The sequence below is a fragment of the Mus caroli genome, unplaced genomic scaffold (genome assembly GCF_978045245.1).
Source record: "Mus caroli unplaced genomic scaffold, Mus_caroli_1 scaffold_6, whole genome shotgun sequence".
NCBI lineage: Eukaryota > Metazoa > Chordata > Mammalia > Rodentia > Muridae > Mus > Mus caroli.
The window spans coordinates 20,208,687-20,228,774 of NW_028227261.1; the positions used below are offsets into that span (position 1 = coordinate 20,208,687).

Below are 20,088 nucleotides of genomic sequence, written 5' to 3' on the forward strand. Positions count from 1 at the left end.
TCACTGGCCTCCCTAAGACACTCACAGTGGGAGGGGCTGAGGGTCTGCTGGATGGTGACAAGGACAGAGGCTTCTTGGGTGCCTGAGCCACTGACGACTCGGCACACATACTCTCCAGAGTCAGCCGGGGTCACCTGGAGAAGTCTCAGTCTTGAGCCATGTACCTGGGAGGAAGGGGATAGAGGCACCAGGCTCAGAGACCAGCATGGCAGCCACCCACCAGACTCTGATTGCCTTCTTTGGCTCCCTCCCTACAGCCCAGTTAGCTAGTGATTGCACAGGTTAGGACCCGTTAAGTCCCCTTGGGCCTGCCACCGGATGCACACAGGGCCAGCACTCATGACATGGACATCCACTCGAGAGATGATCTTAAGGATCAGAGAAGTGAAGGAACTGGCCCAAGGTCACTCAGCAGGCAAGTGGCAGAGTGCACCTGAACCGCTGTGCTATGCTTACGCTCACAGCCTGTGTCTTTTAATACCCAGCTACCAGGGCTCTTTGGTCTTCTTCCTTTGCTTCCCATATCCTACCTGATGCCGGGCAGGGAGGCTGCCCCCACGCTTGTGCCAGGAGATCTGGGGGTGAGTCTGCCCAGAAACAAGGCAATTCAGATCCAGACTCTGCCCTTCCGACACGTGGGAGGAAGATGATTCAATTCGGACTGGAGGTGCTAGCAACAAAGGGTAGAGGGTTGGTCTCCAGCAGCTGAGAGATGAATAGGGTCAGGAACTCCTGGACTCATGGAGGTACAGTAGGCTGTGTCAGCTCTGGGTCCTGCCATGGTCGCAGCAAGGAGCCTCCCTGCGTGGTATCCAGCTCTATCCACTTTTCCCACCCCCCTCTCAACACGGCTACTTACCAGTGCCTGCAGGCTCAATGGCCACCAGGACAGAGCTCTCCAGAGGCACGGGCCCTCCCTCCACTCGGCACACATATTCTCCTGAGTCCACAGGAGACACCTGGTGCAGCCGCAGCAGGGAGCCATGGGTCTGGTCAAGAGAGTATGACATCAGGGGGATTCCTCCCAGGATCCCAACACAACACCCATAATCTGCATACTGATGCCCTCTTTTAGTCCCATGGCTTGGCCATCAGCTGTGGGTTGGCTAGGAGTGGGGGCTGCTGGGAGAAGCCCCCGGAGAACTGGCACACATTTTCCCACACTGCGTCAATGCTAAAAACACAGCCTCCGATCCCAGTCAAGACCTTCGGCAGTGGCGCTCTGACAGTTGTAAACACACCCCATCCCTGCTGCAGAGGCATGCTGCAGTCAATGGGATCAAAGGCTACAAAGCCCAGCACACATGCTGATAAACTGCAACAACAGCTATGCACTATGCCCAAGGTGAGCGAAAAGACAACTGAACTTGGCCCTGAGCGCACAGACTACTATCTCCTTATAGACCCTCAACCTACCGCACAGAGGGGCTGAGCAACCGGCCTAAAGTCAGGATAGTAGACTACGATTCATCCCTAAGCTGGCCCAGCATTTGCTTTGGGTCTAGTCACGGTAGAACACACCTGAGTGACGGGGCCCGAGTTACCACTCCCATCCAGAATCTCCCATCTTCTTGGCTCCTTTGCATCCCCTATCCTCTACCTGGTGCCGGGCAGGCAGGCTGCCTCCTCTCTTGTGCCATGTGACCTGGGCATGGGCCTGTCCTTGCACCACACAATTTAGATCCAGGGTCTGCCCCTCAGCCACGTGAGAGGAAGAGGACTCAATGCGAATGGGTGACGTGCTACCCGGGGCTGGAGGAAAAGACACAGTCAAACATCTTCCCCAAAGCTGCTCCAGCCTCCCCTCCCTCCGCATCCCAGCCCAGCCGAGTGGGCTACTCACGGTAGGCAAGGTTGGCCCCTTGGTTGCGTGTGACCGTGACTGTGATGGTGGCTTCCTGCCCATTGCCTGCCCTGCACACATATTCTCCAGCATCTACTGGGGAAGCCTGTAAGATGTACAGGCGGGAGCCGCGGACCTGGCCAGCCATGACAGGGATATAAGAGGCCTTCCCAGAGCCCAGCAGGGGCTCCATACCTGCCTGCCAGGCTGTGACCCCTATATAGCCTACCACCCACACACCCTTCCACGTTCTATGAGTGAGTACCTGATGCCGGGCTGGCAGGCTGCCCCCACGCTTGTACCATGTGACCTGTGCCTGGGCCTGTCCTGCCACCACACAGTTGAGATCCAGCATGTGACCCTCAGTCACAGTGGAGGATGAGGCCTCAATTCTGACAGGAGGGGCAGGTCCAGGGGCTGTAGGGACAGGGGGAAGGTGACATATTTCCCAAGAGACAAGGGCTGAAGCTCCCTCTTGGAGCTGGCTCAGCCTTGTAATCTGAGGTCAGACCCCTGTTTCAGAAATTCAACAGCCCTGTCTTGAGGTCCTGAGCCCAAGAAGAGCCCAAGTTTTCTTTGTGGAAGGAAGCAGGAAGACAGACAGACAGTCAGACAGTTAGACAGACAGACAGGCAGGTAGTAAGGCTACCAGGGAGAAGGAAGTCAGGAGACCAAGGGAGAGACATGGCCGAGAAGACCTTGATGGAAGACCTGGGTCATTCAGACAAAGCAATCTGCCTAGGTAGCACCCTGGAGGCAGAGCCCAGGTGGTCGACTGTCCCCAGCTATCAGTGGGAGCCACAGATAGGGATGTCACACCCCAGAAGTCTCCTGCCTCTTGCAACTATCTGTATCACTGGGAGCCACTCACCAGGGATAGACTCGGCAGGTTCGATGGTGACCAGGACAGAGGTTTCTGTGTGCTCAGAGCCCAGGACGACATGGCACACATACTCGCCTGAGTCGGCAGGGGACACCTGGTGTAGTCTCAGCAGGGAACCATGGGTCTGCAAATGGGCAGGATTGGGGTTTAGGCAGGGCTTAAAGTGTCCCCGTCCATCCCCTCTAGCAGGCTGGCCCTGGGACGGTGTTACCTGGTGCCTGGCGGGAAGGCTGCCTCCACGTTTGCGCCACGTCACCTGTGCCTGCCCAGGCACCACGCAGTTCAGATCCAGGGTTTGTCCTTCGGCCACGTGGGAGGACGAGGATTCAATGCGGATGGGTGGGGTGATGCTGGTGGCTGGGCACAGAGAGGGTGGTTAGAGGCCAGCCTTGAACCTCCAGCCCCCTGAGTGAAGTAGTGAGTGCCCTTTGCTGGCCCATCTCCAGTTCGGGACTTTGTCGTCCTTAGGACCTCTAGGTGACAAGATTTAGGGAGCCAAGGACTTTCTCTGTCAGGCCGGGCAAGAGTATGCCTAGTACAACTTTACCTTTCCCATCAAGCTAAGCATATCCTGACCTGACAGGTGTTTAAGCCACACCCATACCCAGAGGGTAGCCTACAAATGGCACAGTCTACCCAGAACAGGAAAATGAGGTTGCCAGAGGTCGAAGAATTACCTCAAGGTTGATGAAGGACAGAGCCCAGATTTGAATCTCTATCAGCCTAACTCCTGACTCAGTGTGGAAGACAACACTACTGTGTGCAGGGAGAGCCTCCGGGAGCTTGAGGCAAGCTAGATCCATATCCATTACACACACACACACACACACACACACACACACACACACACCCCGCCTGCTGGCTTCCAGAACAGGCGGCAGAGGCTGACAGGATGCCCTTGCATCCTGATGTCTCTGAAGAGAACATGAGCATCCTTCTCTGTGCCTGGGAGAGCCTATGGCTCTGTCAGCTCCGCTGGCACCTCACCTGGGGTGTAGCTGGGGCCTGAATGGGGGCTGTGAAGGACAGAGACAACAATGGAAGCCTCCTTAGGGCCCACATCACTCTCCACTCGGCACACATAGTCTCCAGAATCTGCCGGTGAGACCTGCGGGAGCCGCAGCCGGGAGCCGTGGACCTGGGCCAGGCGGGGCAAAGGTGAGTGAAGCTGAGGCTGTAGCTGTGATCCCAACTCCCTCTGAGCCACAAAAGTTCAGTCATCCAACCCACAGGCTCTACTCAGCCATTTACGCTAGGCTGGGAGCCAGGAGGGAGGGAAATGTCCTGATCCTATACCACAGGACAGCTAGGCAGCTAAAACACCAAGACCCCGCCCACTTCCCCTGCTTACCCCGCCCCCTGCCCCCGCCTCCACTCACAGGCTAGCCACAGCAGGTGCCTCCATCCCAAGTACCAGCCCCAGGCTGAAAAAGCCTCCTACCTGGGCATGGGGAGGCAGGCTGCCCCCTCGCTTGTACCATGTGACCTGGGTGTAGGTCAACCCCATCACCGCACAGTTAAGGTCAAGTGTCTGTCCTTCCGTCACGGATGGCGACGAGGATTCGATCCTGACTGGCACTGAGTTGGCACCCGAAGCTGTAGCCACAGTGGAGTGAGCATGCCTCAGAGGGCCTCGGCTCACCTCTCCCAAAATGCCAGCCCGCCCCGGAGGGAGGCCCCATACCTGAGAGGACGACCACCTGAATGCGGGCCTGGGCGGTGCCTGTGGGGCTGGTGGCCACACAGAGGTAGAAGCCAGCGTCAGCAGCTGTAATGGCTGGGATGAGCAGTGTGGGGATGTCTGTGTTCTCTGACCGGGCCTGCCACGTACATGGAGAGAAGGCTCAGGTATTTGTGAGGGGGGCCAGTGCAGACTTGAAAGGATCAAGCCCTCCACCAAGATGAGTTGGGAATATTAGAATGGAGTCACTATGGAATTGTGGACCATGGAATTAGGCTATAAAGGGGTGAGTGGGGTGCGGGAGGAAGGACTAGAGTATAGAATCTGAGTAGGAGGTTCAGGGAGCCCGGGGTTGGGGGTGGGGAGGGGAGAGCACGGAGGGACAGGCGGATAAATGCTGGGACTCTATTGGGACAGCCAGGCTGGCTCACCTGTGGGGGCAGGCTGCCTCCCTCCTTCCTCCAGGTGATGCTGGCACTGGGTACCCCTGCTGCCCTGCAGTACAGCCTCACTGTGCGGCCTTCATGCACCTGGGTCCTCTCGGGGCTAACCTGGACCCTGGGTCCATTGCCCCCTGCAGACAGAACCCCTGTGAAGATGTGTCCTCTCTGAGCTTCTCCTACCCTCACCACCCCACCTCAAGGCCGGCCCTCTCACCATGCACCTGAAGCATAGCCCTGGCCACATGCTGCCCAGCGCTGCTGAAGGCGCGGCACAGGTACTGGCCCTGATCTGAGGGTTCAATGGCTGGCAAGCGCAGGATGCCGTTGTGGATCTGAGCCTTCGCAGGAAGCTGGCCGCTAGGACCCCCTGGTCGGGAGATGTGGGTCAGCATACCCGGGGACTGGCCCTTGTCCTCCTTACCCAGGACAGCCAGTCTCACCTATCCATTCCAGCATGGGGGTGGGGTTCCCCGTGGCACTACAGCGGAACTCAGCTTGTTGTCCCGGCTGCACGGTGAGCTGTGGCGGGTGTATGGAGGCCACAGGGGCAGTGGAGGTGCCTGAGACTAACAAGAAAGCAAGGATTAGATACAGTAGTCGGGCTGGAGAGATGGCTCAGCGGTTAAGAGTACTGACTGCTTTTCCAGAGGTCCTGAGTTCAAATCCCAGCAACCACATGGTGGCTCACAACCATCTGTAATGAGATCTGACGCCCTCTTCTGGAGTGTCTGAAGACAGCTACAGTGTACTTACATATAATAAATAAATAAATCTTTTAAAAAAAAGATACAGTAGTCTATCTCCAACTCTCAGCTATAGCCCCTTGCCAGTCTCCGCTTCTATTTCTGCCCTGCATAGCCATTCTGCCGTGCAGTAGCTGAGGGTGGGGGGCTGAGAGGTTGGGGTGAGGGTGGGAGTCAGGGTCGGCGAGGGCTTTGGAAACATCATGAGCCTTGACCTAAGACCTCCCCATGGAGCCCTCCCTCCTCTTTCCGAAGGGGCTTCACAATGCTGCCCAGACTCTCCAACTTCATGGTACTTCTGCCTCAACCTCCAACCTCTGGGGTTACAGGCCCTCACCATCTTCTTCTCACTTCTCGCCCTTCAATCCCTCCCACCTCTGGCTTTCATCACCATGCACAAGTGTCCGTGTCTGCTCTCTCACTAGGGTCACCTCAGTTAGGACATATGCCTCAGGAGGACTGAGGTACAGTTTGTCCTTCTGTACCCCAGTTCTTCAGAGCCTAGAGAGAGCTACAGTGTAGGGGGAACCCTGGGGCCAGGCTCTGATCACAACAAGGCATACCCTGAACATGCAGTGTGGCTGTGCCCTGGTCCATAGCGAACATGTTGGAGCCAGTACACACGTAGGTGCCCGCGTCACTTGGCTGCACATTGCGAATGGTCAGGATGCCGTTGAAGTCCATAGCACGGGACGGCAGCTTCCCGTTGTGCAGGCGGGTCCATACCAGGGTGTAGGCTGGGGACTGCAAGCCAGCAGCAGGGTGAGGGTTACGTGTGGGCTCAGGGAGCCCAGGAGAAGACTTCCCCCACCGCTCCCTGTCGGCTCACTTTGCTCTTGGCCGTGCAGATGAAGGTGACGTCAGCTCCGGGCCTCACACTCTGGCTCCGCTGCTCCTCCACTGTCACTGTGATGGGCTTGCTGGGAGCCTCTGTGAGTGGGAAGTCTCCAGTGAGCTCCACACCTTTGGTTCTGTGTCACTTCCTCTTAGGCCTGTTTTCCTGACCCCTTCTATGAGACAGGTCTTCCTGTTTCCCTAGCTGGCCTGGAACTCACTATATAGACCAGGATGGCCCCAGATTCAGAGATCTCCCTGGCCCTGTGCCCCCAGTGCTCTCTCTGAAGATGGAGTCTCAGGTACTGCAGGCTGGCTTCAAATTCCTTTGTAGCTAAGGATGACTTTAAATTCTTGATCCTTCTGCCTCAACCTCTCAAGTGCTGGGATTACAGGCTTGTGCTACCACATCTAGTTTTTATATAATATATATTTAATATAAAATATTAAAATGGGAGGGCTGGAGAGATGGCTTGGTGGTTAGGAACACGGACTATTCCTCTAGATATCCTGAGTTCAATTCCCAGCAACCACATGGTGGCTCACAACCATCTGTAAAGTGATCAGATCCATCTTCTGGTGTGTCTGATACAGCTACAATGTACTTATATACATAAAATAAACAAATAATTCTTTAAAAAATATAACTATGTAATATAAACTGTATATAATATAAAAATATAAATATGTACTAGATATAATGATATATTTATATTAATATAACTCTCTCTCTCTCTCTCTCTCTATATATATATATATATATATATATATGTATGTATAGTATGTGTATATGTGGATGTGTGCATATACATGTGAGTATAGGTGCCTACAGAGGCCAGAAGAGGCTACCAGATCCTCTTGAAGCTGAAGTTACTGGTGATTGTAAGTGACCTACACTGAAGAGCAACATATGCTCTTAACCATTGAGCCATATCTCCAGTCCCACACCCAGCTTATGTGTGGTTCAAATGCAAGGCTTTGCACATGGTTGGTAAGCTCTCTACCAGCTAAGCCACACCCCCAGCGCATCTCCTTTGGATATCTCTTTCTTCCTGGTACAGCTGGGATGCCATTCCACTTCCTGGTGCCTCCCTGCACCTTCCTGGCCGAACCTGATCAGGTCTCTCCCCTGCCAGCACCGAGCAGCTAGCATGTGGTCCAGCGAGAGCATACTGGCCCCAGTTCCTCAACCCAGGCCACAGATGAGCTCTCAACACTTGACACTGTCTGGCTTCTTGTCTGCTTCCAGTCTGAGTCCTGAGACAGCTATTTCTTACTTTTTCCCAGCCCCCTCAACCTGTCAAACCACCATTCCACCGTCAAGCCCATGGCTTCAACTTACACTTGCTTAGAAGACAGAATCTGCCAGTCAGGTGTATTTCTATGGCCATCCAGTGTCTAACCTTCCTGTGCAGTCTACCCCTCCCCGTCCCGCAGTTGAACTCTCCCTTCCTCCTCCCTGGTCCCTGAAGGATGTGACCATGCTTCTGCCTGCCCCACCCCACCCTGCAATTCAGAGCTCTGGATCCTTCCTGAGGACTTCCTCCTACACCATATCAATCCCTGCCGCTTGCTTCACTGACCAATTTGTTCTAGAAATTTCCATATCTGGAATTATCCCCTCTAACTCCACGCTTTTCCACATGCTTCTCCATTGCTTACTTGACCTCTGACCTCTCTCCAGAGCTGAGACTTTTTTCCCCTCCTACACAGGGTCTTGCATACGTGGTCCAGGCTGGCCTCCATCTGGAGATCCACCTGCCTCAGCCTCCTGAGCATGAACCTTAAAGGCAGCTGCCATGCACCCTGCTCGGAGCCACGATCCTTGGAGGAGTGTCCACATGCTCCAAGTGTCCACTCGCGCTCCCACTTCATTCAGCTGGTCTTGTCAGAGTCCGACCTTCATGTTTTCCCTGCCTATACCGTGCTTTCCGTAGAGTGTTGGACGAGCAGCTTTCCCAGAAGCCCTTGCCCCAGCTTGCATCCTAGACACCCCTTCCCTACTTGCTCCAATCCCGCTGGCTTCTCTTCTGGCTTTTTCCACCCTTCCTCTTGAGTATGACAGTTTGGCTTTGGAGTTTGGTGGACAATCCGATCTAGTGCCTGTCCTGAATAAAACTCAGCTAATGCCCAAGACAAGCTGGGACACACAGACCACGTAGAACATGGGGACTCTCGAGTTCCAAGTTTCCTCGTCCCATTAAACAGCTCGGGAAAATCTGCTTGCGATGGCCATTCACTTGACCATGTCTTCCTTGTCTGACACCTTCTTTTCTCTGCTGCCCTCCCTTTTTGGGATCCTACAGTGTCTCTGCTTTGGGGAATCCAAATAAAGACAGTTTACAGGCTGAGCCTTCCTCATCCCAGTAAACGGTGCCCAGACCCAAGGCGGTATCTTCTCCCTTCATCCCTAAGGATCATAGCGAGTCCTGTGGATTCTGCCTGGGGAGCAGGTGTGAATGCATCATCCCCTGTTTCTCCACAGGTAATATCTTTGTCCAGCAGCCACTATCCTCTCTAGGCAGCTTCTAGCTAAGCCAGGGATGTGGGGACTCACCAGCGACCAGTAGCTCAGCCCTGCTGTTGCTCGTGTGAATCAGGTTTCGGCAGGTGCAGATGTAGACGCCGGCGTCGGAGGGCTGCACGCTAGGGAAGTGGAGCTCAGAGCCTGGGGTGGGGAGAGACTTGTCTAGGTCTAGCTCCAGCACTTCAAGTCCCCCCACCGCAAGCAGGACAGGAACAGGGCTGACTCATGGGACAGAGGTCGGTGCGAGAGTACCTTGATGCCGCTGTTGAGCACTGCTGGGCAAGGGCCGTCCATCTTCACGGGACCAGTAGAAGTAGTGTGGTGGGCTCCCACTGACCTGGCACCTCAGGGAGTGTGGGCCGCCTTGGGGAACCACGCTCCGAGACGGATGGATCTGAACCTCCAGGGACTCTTTTGCTAATGGAGTGGCAGAAGGATGTCATTCAGCCAGGAAGGCACCAGCATAAAAGTGTCTCCCCAAGCCTTAGGTCCCCGACCTCAGAACTCCATCCCTCACACTCCCTAGGGCCCACAACTCCCTCTCCCACCACGCTAGGCCACGGTCCTACTCACTCAGTGGCTGGCACCGGCCTCCTTGTACATTGGGGTCACCCTCATAGCCTGGGGCACACCTGTTAGGAGGAACAGGGACCAGCTCTGTAAGCCCCAAGGGGCCTAGTGTCTCTCACAGGGAATTTGAGGAGCCCTCTCAGCCAGCTGCCCATAGTATATTGAGGAAGCTCAAGGGCCTAGAAGGACTCTAGGGACCAGGGAAGCTCGAACACAGGGCCCCAAGGAGCTGAGACAGAAGTTGCCAGTGGCCTGGCCAATGGAGAGGTAAGCCTGCTATTCTTCAGGGAAGCATTCATTCAACAAACATTTACTAGGGAGATGGACCAGATACCTTGCTTGGTGTGGAGGCACAGCAGGAGACATGGCAAGGTGCCTAGTCTGGGACAAATTTTATGTAAACTAAGAATGAGGGTAAGGAACAGGGGCCATGTGGACCCAGGGAGAAGTGAAGTCACAGACAGACACTGCGGAGCATGGCTCCTACGCTGTCATGGGTCCCTTCAAGTATGCTACACAGTGCTTCCAGAGAACTGATCGAGCTTGGAAATGTTTATCTCCTAGCTGTTTTTCCTTCGACTCATCTATTTTGGATTCCAGGCTGACAGACACAGTTTGCCAGTTTATCCCCAGCACCTCAGCACACCGCACGGACACATAATAGATGCTCAATAAAAATGGGCTAAGCCCCGCATGGCAAACGCCACACCTGTGGCCAGCCTGGATTACACAAAGTTGGAGGCCAGTCTAGGCTCATCCTGAGACCCTGTTTTCATCTGTCCACCCTCCAAAAGGGTTCAACAAATGCAAGAGGCTGAACCTCAAAGGCCGAGAGGAGTTAGCCAGGAAGGGCGGGGCTGGGGGTTACAATGTTCTGCACACAGGGAACAGCGCATAATGATATGAACAGTAAGAATTCAAGAAGTCGGGCTGGAGAGATGGCTCAGTGGTTAAGAGCACTGACTGCTCTTCCGAAGGTCCTGAGTTCAATTCTCAGCAACCACATGGTGGCTCACAACCATCCATAATGAGATCTGACGCCCTCTTCTGGAGTGTCTGAAGACAGCTACAGTGTACTTACATATAATAAATAAATAAATCTTAAAAAAAAAAAGAATTCAAGAACTTTCTAGGAGTGGTCGCACACATCTGTACTGTCAACACTGGAAGAAGTGTAGCCTGGGTTATACAGTGAGACCCCGTGCCTTAACAACAAAACGAAACAAAACAAAACACCCCAAGTGATTCAAGAAGTTTCTCCCAATCCCAGCTGGTGGAAGAAAAGACATATGCCTGAAACATGGAGTCATAGCATTTGCTCATCCCAAGGCGGCATTAACGTGGGAAGTGTTTGGAACAGTGGGGACCATGGTAGAGACTTTTCCAAGCCACACCCTGCAGGACTCTCGCCTGGGAGTCTCTCATTCACCCCATCTCTTCCCACTCCATACTTACTGCTCACAGTACTGCCCAGTGTAGCCAGGTTCACAGGCGGTGCAGCGGTACCCTCCAGCTCCGAGGCTCTCACAGGTGCGGGAGAACCTGGGGCAGGCAGGCAGGTGTCAGGCCCCAGGAGCCCCCATCCCAGCTTGTCTCCTGTCCTCCAGCAGGAGCCCATCCTTGGATCTGAGCAAAGTACTCACATGTTCTCTGGGTTGGTCAGGGGGCAGGCACAGGGCTGGCAATCCTCAGGCGTCCCAGCCGTGGCATCTCCATAGTAACCAGTTGCACACAGCTCACAGAACTCACCGGCTGTGTTGTGCTGACATCGCTGCAGGGCACAAGGGGGTCAGACACCAGCCATGAAGCCAAACTCATCCAAACACCCTGATCCAGAAACCATAGACCTATAGGCATGTCTTAAAGATGAGTCTGAGCCGGGTATAGTGGCGCACGCCTTTAATCCCAGCACTTGGGAGGCAGAGGCAGGCGGCTTTCTGAGTTGAAGGCCAGCATGGTCTACAAAGTGAGTTCCAGGACAACCAGGACTATACAGAGAAGCCTGTCTCGAAAAACCAAAAAAAAAAAAAAAAAAAAAAACCAAAAAAACAAAAACAAAATAAAACAAAAAAAAAGATGAGTCTGGGGGGCTGGCGCGATGGCTCATCGGGTAAGAGCACTGACTGCTCTACCGAAGGTCCTGAGTTCAAATCCTAGCAACCACACGGTGGCTCACAACCACCTGTAATGAGATCTGACTCCCTCTTCTGCTGCGTCTTAAGTCAACTACAGTGTACTTATTTATAATAATAAATAAATCTTTGTGTCGGAGCAGGCAGTGACTGAGCGAGAGGAGTTGACCGGAGTGAGCAGAGGTCCTAAAAAAAATCTCAACTCCCAACAACCACACGAAGGCTCACAACCATCTGTACAGCTAGTGTACTCACATACATAACATAAAATAAATAAAAAAATCTTTTAAGAAGAGTCTGAAAGGACATATGGATTTAATCACAGTGATGCCCAACAACCCAGTCGTGCTGAAAAGAACACCCGTGGGGACCTGGATAAATCAAAATGTCCACCTAGGCCTGGGCTTAGTGATGCGTCGGCAACATCAGCAATTGAGAGGGATGTAGGAGGATCAGGAGGTCTAGATCACCCTTGGCTACACAGCGAGTCAGATGTCTCAGAAAAAAAATTAGTAGTGTGATGCGTACGTGTAGTAGTAAATTAGTAGTCATACATACGTGTGTGTGTGTGTGTGTGTGTGTGTGTGTGATATTAAAGAAAAGCAACGGTACACACTTGGGCACAGAGCCTTTAAGATACACGTTTCACTGTGGAAAAAAAAAACCACACGGAGGGGGACTGGAGAGATGGCTCAGTGGTTAAGAACACTGGTTGCTTTCCAGAGGACCCAGGTTCAATTCCTAGAACCCACATGTTTCCTCCCAACTGTCTGCAGAACAAAGGCATCTTCTCATGCCCCCTTCTGGACTCCATAAGCACCAGGTATGTGCATGGTACACAGACATAGGCAAAACACCCATATACATTAAAAAACCAAAGACCCAATTAGGAGCGTATACAATCTTATGTAAAGACAGCCTCCTGTGGGATTTTAACATAGTGTGTTCCTTGCTTCATACTGAGTTTGGGACTCTGTCAACTATCTTTATATTTACCAAGGTTTGATCCCCACCACCACCAACAACAACCCTAAGCCTCTGTCATCTGTCTCCTTTGCTAGAGCATCAGCCATCTGGATGTAAGCAATGAGGAACCATAGCTTCCTTTACAAAGAAGAATGGCGGTCCACAGTTCTGGCTTCCTATCATATTTGCCTCTTTTATTCACCCAGGTGTTCTCCTATGAACTTGTCATCCTGGAAGCAGGCACACCTTACCAAGACCCCTCCCCATCCCAGTGCCCACCCCCAGCCTAGCCCTGCTTGAAGCTCACCGAGCAGGCTCCAGTCTCCGGGTGACACAGGTCAGAGTGGCCGTTGCATTCACACAACTCGCACTGACCAAGGTACAGTCCGCTCCCAGTGCGAGTGTAGCCCGGGGCACAGTCCTAGTGGACAGAGGAGAGTTGGTCTCCGTTGGCCACGGGGTTCTACCCAGAGCCAACAGATCTAGCCTTCTGTCCATCCTGCCCTGTCCAGTGTCTAATCCCCACTGGCTCTAGAAAAGAGCATCCCAGGCCACAAGCTCTCTCAAGCTCCACAAGCTCTCTCAAGAGGCCTTGGCCTGGCTTTCATCTCTCATGGGATGCAGGAGACAGGACTTGGTGTGCCCAAGCAGTGTTAGCTTGGAGAGATGTAGTATATCCTTAATGGGGAACCTGCCTTACTCTAAGACCTTGGTTCCTGAAAATTCTGGTGGGAACGGTCTTTCTAGAAACACTTCACAGCTAAGTGGGGAAGTCAGCTGGGAAGATCACTTGGGAGAGAGGGCCCTTGTAGATATTTTTACGTGTACTTATGTATTTGTGTGTGTACGAGCCACAGTGTGTATATGGAGGTCAGGAGACAACTTGTAGGAGTCAGGTCGTCTCTCCTTCAACAATGTGGGTCCTGGGAGGTGAGCTGAGGTCTGGGCACTGTGGCAAGTGAGTGACTTTGTCGCCTAAGCCATCTTGCCAATATTTAAAACTGGCTTTGCATGCATTAGTTAGTAATCCTGCCAGGCCTGGTGACACACATCTGGAATCCCAGAACTTTGGGAATGGTGACAGGAAGACTGGGATATTCAAGGCTAGCCCCTGCTATATATCGAGCTCAAAGCTAGCCTGAGCTTACATAAGCCCCTGCCTTGAAAATTCAAACCAAACCAAAACCTAAACCCAAGCCAAACAGGCAGAGTCATAGGGAAAGCACCCAACACGGCAGATGTTGGAGATGAAGGATCACAGGTCTGGAGAGCAGGGGGTTCTCTCTCTACCCTGCCCCTCCTGTCAAAGGCCTCCTCTCCACAATACAGTCAGGTGGTGGATATCTTGGGATGAGCTGCAATAGGCACAGGGCACTGAGGTGCTTCCCAACAGCTTCTCCTTCAAATGAGGCAAACTTGGTATCTCTAAGGAGCATGAATTTCCACACTGGGATTTGGAAGGTCAGTGGCCCCAGATAAAGCACAAGGACATTAAAGTATAGAGACGTGGGCTTGCTACAGCTATACCCAACTCCTGGCCTCCCTGCCACCGCCCCCCCTGGAAAGGGTTCCACCACCTCATCTGATGTTGAGAGGGTCAATGCCACGTGTAGGGTAAACTCCTGTCCACCTGGAGATGAAAGCTTGGGCCACATCTGGCAGAGACTCCCAGGAGCTTTCAAAGTGGCAGACCTCTGTCCCACTCCACTGACCCTTGCTACACAGTACACCATGCCTCGATCCGCATCCAACAGACACATTGTCCCTGTGTGGCTCCGATCATGGGATGCCTATAGCAGCATGACTGCCCCACCTCAAGGCCCTGTTCTAAACTATTCACAGTGACCCAGCAGCAGACCCGGTCTCCATGTGCTTCTCCTGAAGCCTACAGTGACATCACTCCATGCTGGGCGCCTGAGGCATGTCCTTGCTCAGCTCTGAGAGTCTTATGTGCTTGAGAGTCTCTCCCCATCTGAAAGTAGGCCATTTTTTAGGCAGTAGTGGCTGCTGGTTAGGACAAACAGACTTTGGAGTCCATCAGATCTAGGTTCAAGTTAGTCCCCAGCATGTTGACTGTGTGCCCCTGAGTAAGTCACCTATCCCTTGGAGAGTTTGTTTCTATCAGTTAAAGGGATGGCTTGGGGCTGGAGAGATGGCTCAGAGGTTAAGAGCACTAACTACTATTCTAGAGGCTCTCAGTTCAATTCTCAGCAACCATATAGAGGCTCACAACCATCTCTAATGAGATCCATTGCCCACTTCTGGTACATCTGATAGCTGCAGTATATATATAAAATCCTTAAAATCCTTAAAAAAAAAGTCTTTAAAGGGATGGCTTGGCTCTTAGGGAGTGAACAAAAGCCACCTAACTCGGAGAGCAGTTACGGCCTATAGCAATGGTTACTGACCAACCACTTTGCACACACCATGGAACTGGAGCGGATGCAGTCAGGCCAGCCAGCCACACACCCACCTGGCAGGACAAGCCAACATAGCCTGGGGGGCAGCGACACTCTTCCACCTCAAGGGCTCGGGGTCCACTGGAGGGCCCTGGCTGGGCCACTTCTAGGCTCACGGCACTGATACTGGCTGCCCGTGGCACCGAGGAGAATGTGGCCCGAACCAGAAGTTCATCCAGATCTGCCAGGGCCATGAGCAAATGTTCTCGGGTCGCAGGCTGTCCATCTGGCCGCCGCCAGAACTCCTGTGTAGGGGGACAGCAAGTGTCAGTGGAAGCTCTGGGCCACATCTCCTGAACTTGTAGACCTGTGTGCCTGGGGAGTCAAAGGCAAGTGCTACCCACCTCTCGGAAGATGATCTCATAGCTCCTCCTCTCTGGGCCCTGTAGTGCTGGCTGGGAAGCCACCAACATGATGTTATTGCCCTGCAGAGACACCAGCAAGGTTAGGAAGGGTACTTAGGGCATGGGTATCTACCAACCCCAGGCTCTCCCAACCACTTGGACTCTCGTCCGTCTACACCCCCAAGCTCATGCGCCTGCCCACTGCGCCCATGGCCAGCAGCCAGGCTAAGAACTTGGGAGTAGCCAGCCATGCAGTGGCAAGAAGACCACATTGGCTAGCTGGGTATTGGGAACGTGGCTTCCATTTACTCTTCTACCTGACCACGGTAGATTCTAATGAGCTCACCGTAATCTGGATATCAGGGTCCAAGAGTGGGCTGCCCTGTGGCCCGGCTGTGTAGGAGAGGGTGTACCGCAGCTTCCCGCCATAGGCTGCCACCTGTGGAGGGACAAGATCTCACAGGTAAGGGGCAGAGCCTCTTGCTCCTGTGGGTCACACCCTAACCTCAGAAGGCCAGAGCTCGCACCACAGAGAGGCTGAAAAGGCCCTCTCAGTTCCTCCCCAGCCTTTCTCATGGGAGGACATCTTTCCCGTTCTCCATTGCCTGACAGTCAGTCAGCAAACTCTGAGTCCCTTTTTATGTGTAGTTGTTTCCCATAACATGACAAGCGTAATAGCAGTGACCCCCAGAGGGACGCGGCCAAGATCAGAAATTTTAGCTCAGGGCTTGGGGTCTGCATGGGTTCTGAGGCCTCGTCTCCTGGGTTACTGACTTTGGATCTGTCTAGAAGTGACTTCCTTCTTTCTGTGAACTACATCCTTGTTTTCTCTCTCTCTTAAATTATTTACTTTATTTTAGGTGTGTATGTGTAGTACAATAATCCATGAGTGTACGGAAGCCTGTGGAGGTCAAAAGAGGCCTTAGATCCCTGGCAGTGGAGTTACAGGGGGTTGAGTTGCCACGTGGTTGCTGGGAATTGAACCTGGGTCCTCTGAAAGAGCAGCCAATGCTCTTAACCTCTGAGCCACCTCTCCAGTCCCCTCCTTGTTCTCTTTATAGAACAACCTTCCGGTACGCACGGGTCCCTCCCATCTGCTGTGGAGAACAAGCCAGCCAGGCCTGCCCAATTAACACGGTTCTAGATCAGGAAGGGAGATAGGTGGGGTCAGTCCCAGTGTGACCAGATGCAAGGTGGCCATGTGTACCTCTGCCCAGCTGGGGAAAGGACAGTGCACCTGGCACACCTCTTTCATTTGGGACAGGGAAACTCCTATCTCCCATGGAAACCAGAAACACACAATGCGGGAAAAAAACCCCATGAGTGTCTGTATCCAGCTGTATCCTTGGACCCTGTGGTTTCATGAGCCATTCTATTGTTTGATTGTTATTGTTTATTTGTTTGTTCTTTATTGTGGACAAACCACCTGGACTTGTATCTCTGTAGGCAGGGTTAGAAGGCTTAGTTTTGTAAAGGGCTCTTTCACCCTGGCAGCTGAGGTCCCAGCTCTGCCCCCTGGACTTTCTTCCCTCTCCTTCATCACCAAGGCAGACAGCTGGCTGAAAACTACCCAGCACAGGGTGTCTGTCTGGTTCAAGTGCGTTCATTCAGTGGGTGAACATTGATCAAACACCAGTTGGCTACATGCCAGGCCCTGGGTGACATAGGCCCCAGGGCTATTCTCTTAACAACCCAGGGTGTGGTAAGGAACTTAGCACAACCAGATTACAACCGAAACAACTGGATTCCTGTTTGTTTTGGATGCCAGTGAGTTCACAGTGTCATCTGGGAGCAGCTTTCTAGGAAGTGGAAGGCGTGTGCCACCCAGGGATGTTAGTCAAGGACTACAGATGCCAGCTCTGCTGTCTGGACAACTGTGGACACGCCACTTACTTTGAGCCCTACTTCCCTCATCTGCAGATAGGAGAAAAAAATACTTTAAAGGGCACCTCAAGGATTACATAGCTCAGGTCACATACAGGGACACACTCATCTTAGTGCAGAGAACACACTTGAGGGCCAATGGCTCTCCCCTACTTATGGTACCCACCCAGATTCTGGTAGACTCTTACCTCACTTCCTCTGGACCTGCCTGGCCTAGCCTGGCTGCTGATTGCAGTCTTACACGTGTTAATCAAATCCTGCCTCCCTCCCCCAACTGCTGGCGACCAGACCTGGGCCTTAAGCATTCTACCACTTACCACTGAGCCAATGCCCTGATCCCAAGGTATACACAATATGAAGAGGCTCTCTCTGTCACATGGGGACAAGGAGGCAAGGTAGGAGCCATATCAACTTGAATGTTAATGTCAGGGTAACAGTAGCAGCACCCAGGATGGTGGCGGTGGCTCTGTTGGTAAAGTATTTATGTGCAAGCATGGGGACCTGGGTTTGCTTCTCAGAAAACTGCCCCCCAAAAAAGTCCTGGGCATTCTAACACTGATGAGACAAAAAGAGTGACCCCAGGGACTTCGTGGGTGGCCAAGCCTACTAGGGTAAGCTCCAGTCCAGTGAGAGACTGTGTCTCAAAAAAACAAAGAATAACAGCGGGAGTTGTCCTCCAGCTTCCAGAGGCTCCTCATGTGCATATGCAAGTGTACACACACACACACACACACACACACACACACACACACACACACGCGAGAGAAAAACAGCGACATTCAGAGTGCAGGACTGGTAAAAACAGTGGAGAGTTCTGGAAGGCCAGCCCTGTAATTGCCTCTGTACTGACAATACAGCACCCAGCAAGTGCCTAATAAATGCACCCCCTGACACCCCCTCCCCCGCATGGCCCTTCCACTTCCAGGTTACCTTGTTCCCTAGGAAGGCTCGGGGCAGCTGCCAGTAATAGAGGCTTCCAGGCAGCAGAGAGAAGCCCTCGTAGGAAAGTGAGAACTAGATCAGAAGAGTAGAAGGGAAGAATGGGGTACAGGCGCCCCAGCAGGGACCCAGAACCCACCCAACCCCACAGCACACGCCCACCATGCTCTCTGGGTGACCTGCTTCCTGCTATGGGCCCAGGTCCTCTAGATGTTCTTTCTAAGCATGGTCTGTTTTGCCTTGAATACGGTGTGTCCTTCCGGAGGACCCCAAGATTAGTGGGGCACATGGTAAACACCTAAAACTCCAGTGGCTCTTTTTATGTATGTATGTATGTATGTATGTATGTATGTATGTATGTATTTACATATATTTAAAAATGTATCTGGAGCTGAATGTGAAGGTGTATACCTTTAAATCCCAGCATTTGGGAGGCAATATGCAGGTGGGTCTCTGTGAGTTTGAGGCCAGCCTGGTCTATCCTGGTAAGTTCCAGGACAGCCTTGGCTACATAATAAGATCCTATCTTTAAAAAAAGAAAAAAGTATCCAGAAAACACAACAATGTAGCTACAGAATTGTGGATGTAACTGGATAGCTTTTACTCAACTTGCATGAAGCCCTGGCTTCCATCCAAAAGATGGGATAGAGGGCATAGCAGCACACGTTTATTGTCCCATGACTTTGGAGATAAGGCAGGTTGATCAGGAGTTCAAGGTCACCCTTGGCTATAAAGTAGTCAGCCTGGGCTACAATGAACTGTCTCAAAAAAAAAAGTAGTTGGGTATGATAGTGTGTATCTTTAATCTCCATACTTTGGAGGCAAAGACAGGAGGATGAACACAAGTTCAAGGCCAACCTGGTCTCTGTAGAGAGATCCTGTCTAAAGAAGAAAGAATAAAAGAAAAAGAAAGAAAGCCAAGTGTCAGGCAGACATGGTTAGTATCCCAGCACTTGACAGGCTAAGACAGGATTCTGAACTTGAGGTCAGCCTGGGCTGAAATGAGACTGTCTCAAACCATAAGGATAACTATAATTGACTCGCTATCTGGTGTGGTTAAAGTGGCGCCTGAAGTCAATGATAGTCCAGGGAGTCTCATGGAATAGCAAACTGCTTTGGAAGTGGCTAGAGTCTAGGAAGCATGGTGGGCGGGCCCCTCAGTGAGTGACGGGGTACATACCTGAGAGTCTGCTGGGGAAGACAGAGAAGTGAAGGAGGAGGAGGAGGAGGGAGAGGAAGAGGAGGAGGGGGGACCTGCTCGTAGAGCGGCGGCTAGCTGGGGGCTGGGGTGCAGTCCATGAGGAGGGGTTTGGGGATGGGCAGCAAAGCTGGCAAGAAGCTGCCAGATCTCAGCGTCCATCCGCCTCTGAGCCTCATCCACCTGGGGACGAGGAGAGGAAGAAGTAGAGGACAGGAAGACATGGACAGAAAGACACCCATGAGGCTTGAGGCTCTGCCTTGCCCCAGGCTGAGCCCTCCCCATCTGATTCCCCAGCTCTGGGCCACCCATATGCCTGTGTGGATGTCCCCTATCCTCTCCTTGTGCCCTCTGCCTTCTCACTCCTAGACGGCAGGCAGAGCATTCTGGGATGAGTGTGGACTGGATCTGCTGGGGAGGAACCATGCCCAGGGTGCCCAGCATGGGGAGGATAGAAAGTTCTGTGGCAGCCATGGGTGGGGTGGGGGAGTGGGGTGGAGAGCTGCCCACAGCCCTACATAAGCCATTCTGGCGTGTCTGTAGAACACTGGAGTATGCTGGCCTAGACAGGCTTGGGGGAAGGTGAACCAGGAAAGCCTGGGTTTTGGTTCAAGGTCTGGCCTCTAGGTCCCCAGACAGAGC

General features: G+C 52.8%; 1 protein-coding gene across 7 annotated transcripts in view; it reads right to left on the bottom strand.

Annotated features, from left to right (window-relative positions):
- Nucleotides 1–20,088, bottom strand: part of Hspg2 (heparan sulfate proteoglycan 2) — a 102,216-nt gene that overhangs the window by 26,338 nt on the left and 55,790 nt on the right. For 4 of the 7 annotated variants that reach the window (XM_085838822.1, XM_085838823.1, XM_085838821.1 and 1 more), the window contains 27 exons: nt 19,429–19,629; nt 18,240–18,323; nt 15,772–15,864; nt 15,426–15,506; nt 15,096–15,326; nt 12,930–13,043; nt 11,168–11,295; nt 10,980–11,066; nt 9,528–9,586; nt 9,207–9,371; nt 8,985–9,095; nt 6,423–6,523; nt 6,157–6,337; nt 5,291–5,416; nt 5,065–5,217; nt 4,839–4,981; nt 4,411–4,546; nt 4,168–4,322; nt 3,714–3,864; nt 2,938–3,083; nt 2,715–2,850; nt 2,109–2,260; nt 1,844–1,979; nt 1,601–1,752; nt 860–989; nt 531–670; nt 26–164 (listed from right to left, as the gene is read on the bottom strand). In XM_085838822.1, the coding sequence (XP_085694948.1) occupies nt 26–164; nt 531–670; nt 860–989; nt 1,601–1,752; nt 1,844–1,979; nt 2,109–2,260; nt 2,715–2,850; nt 2,938–3,083; nt 3,714–3,864; nt 4,168–4,322; nt 4,411–4,546; nt 4,839–4,981; nt 5,065–5,217; nt 5,291–5,416; nt 6,157–6,337; nt 6,423–6,523; nt 8,985–9,095; nt 9,207–9,371; nt 9,528–9,586; nt 10,980–11,066; nt 11,168–11,295; nt 12,930–13,043; nt 15,096–15,326; nt 15,426–15,506; nt 15,772–15,864; nt 18,240–18,323; nt 19,429–19,629 (3,631 nt within the window). The remainder of the gene's footprint in view (nt 1–25; nt 165–530; nt 671–859; nt 990–1,600; nt 1,753–1,843; nt 1,980–2,108; nt 2,261–2,714; nt 2,851–2,937; nt 3,084–3,713; nt 3,865–4,167; nt 4,323–4,410; nt 4,547–4,838; nt 4,982–5,064; nt 5,218–5,290; nt 5,417–6,156; nt 6,338–6,422; nt 6,524–8,984; nt 9,096–9,206; nt 9,372–9,527; nt 9,587–10,979; nt 11,067–11,167; nt 11,296–12,929; nt 13,044–15,095; nt 15,327–15,425; nt 15,507–15,771; nt 15,865–18,239; nt 18,324–19,428; nt 19,630–20,088) is intronic. The other 3 variants (XM_085838827.1, XM_085838826.1, XM_085838825.1) reach the window with 1 other exon arrangement.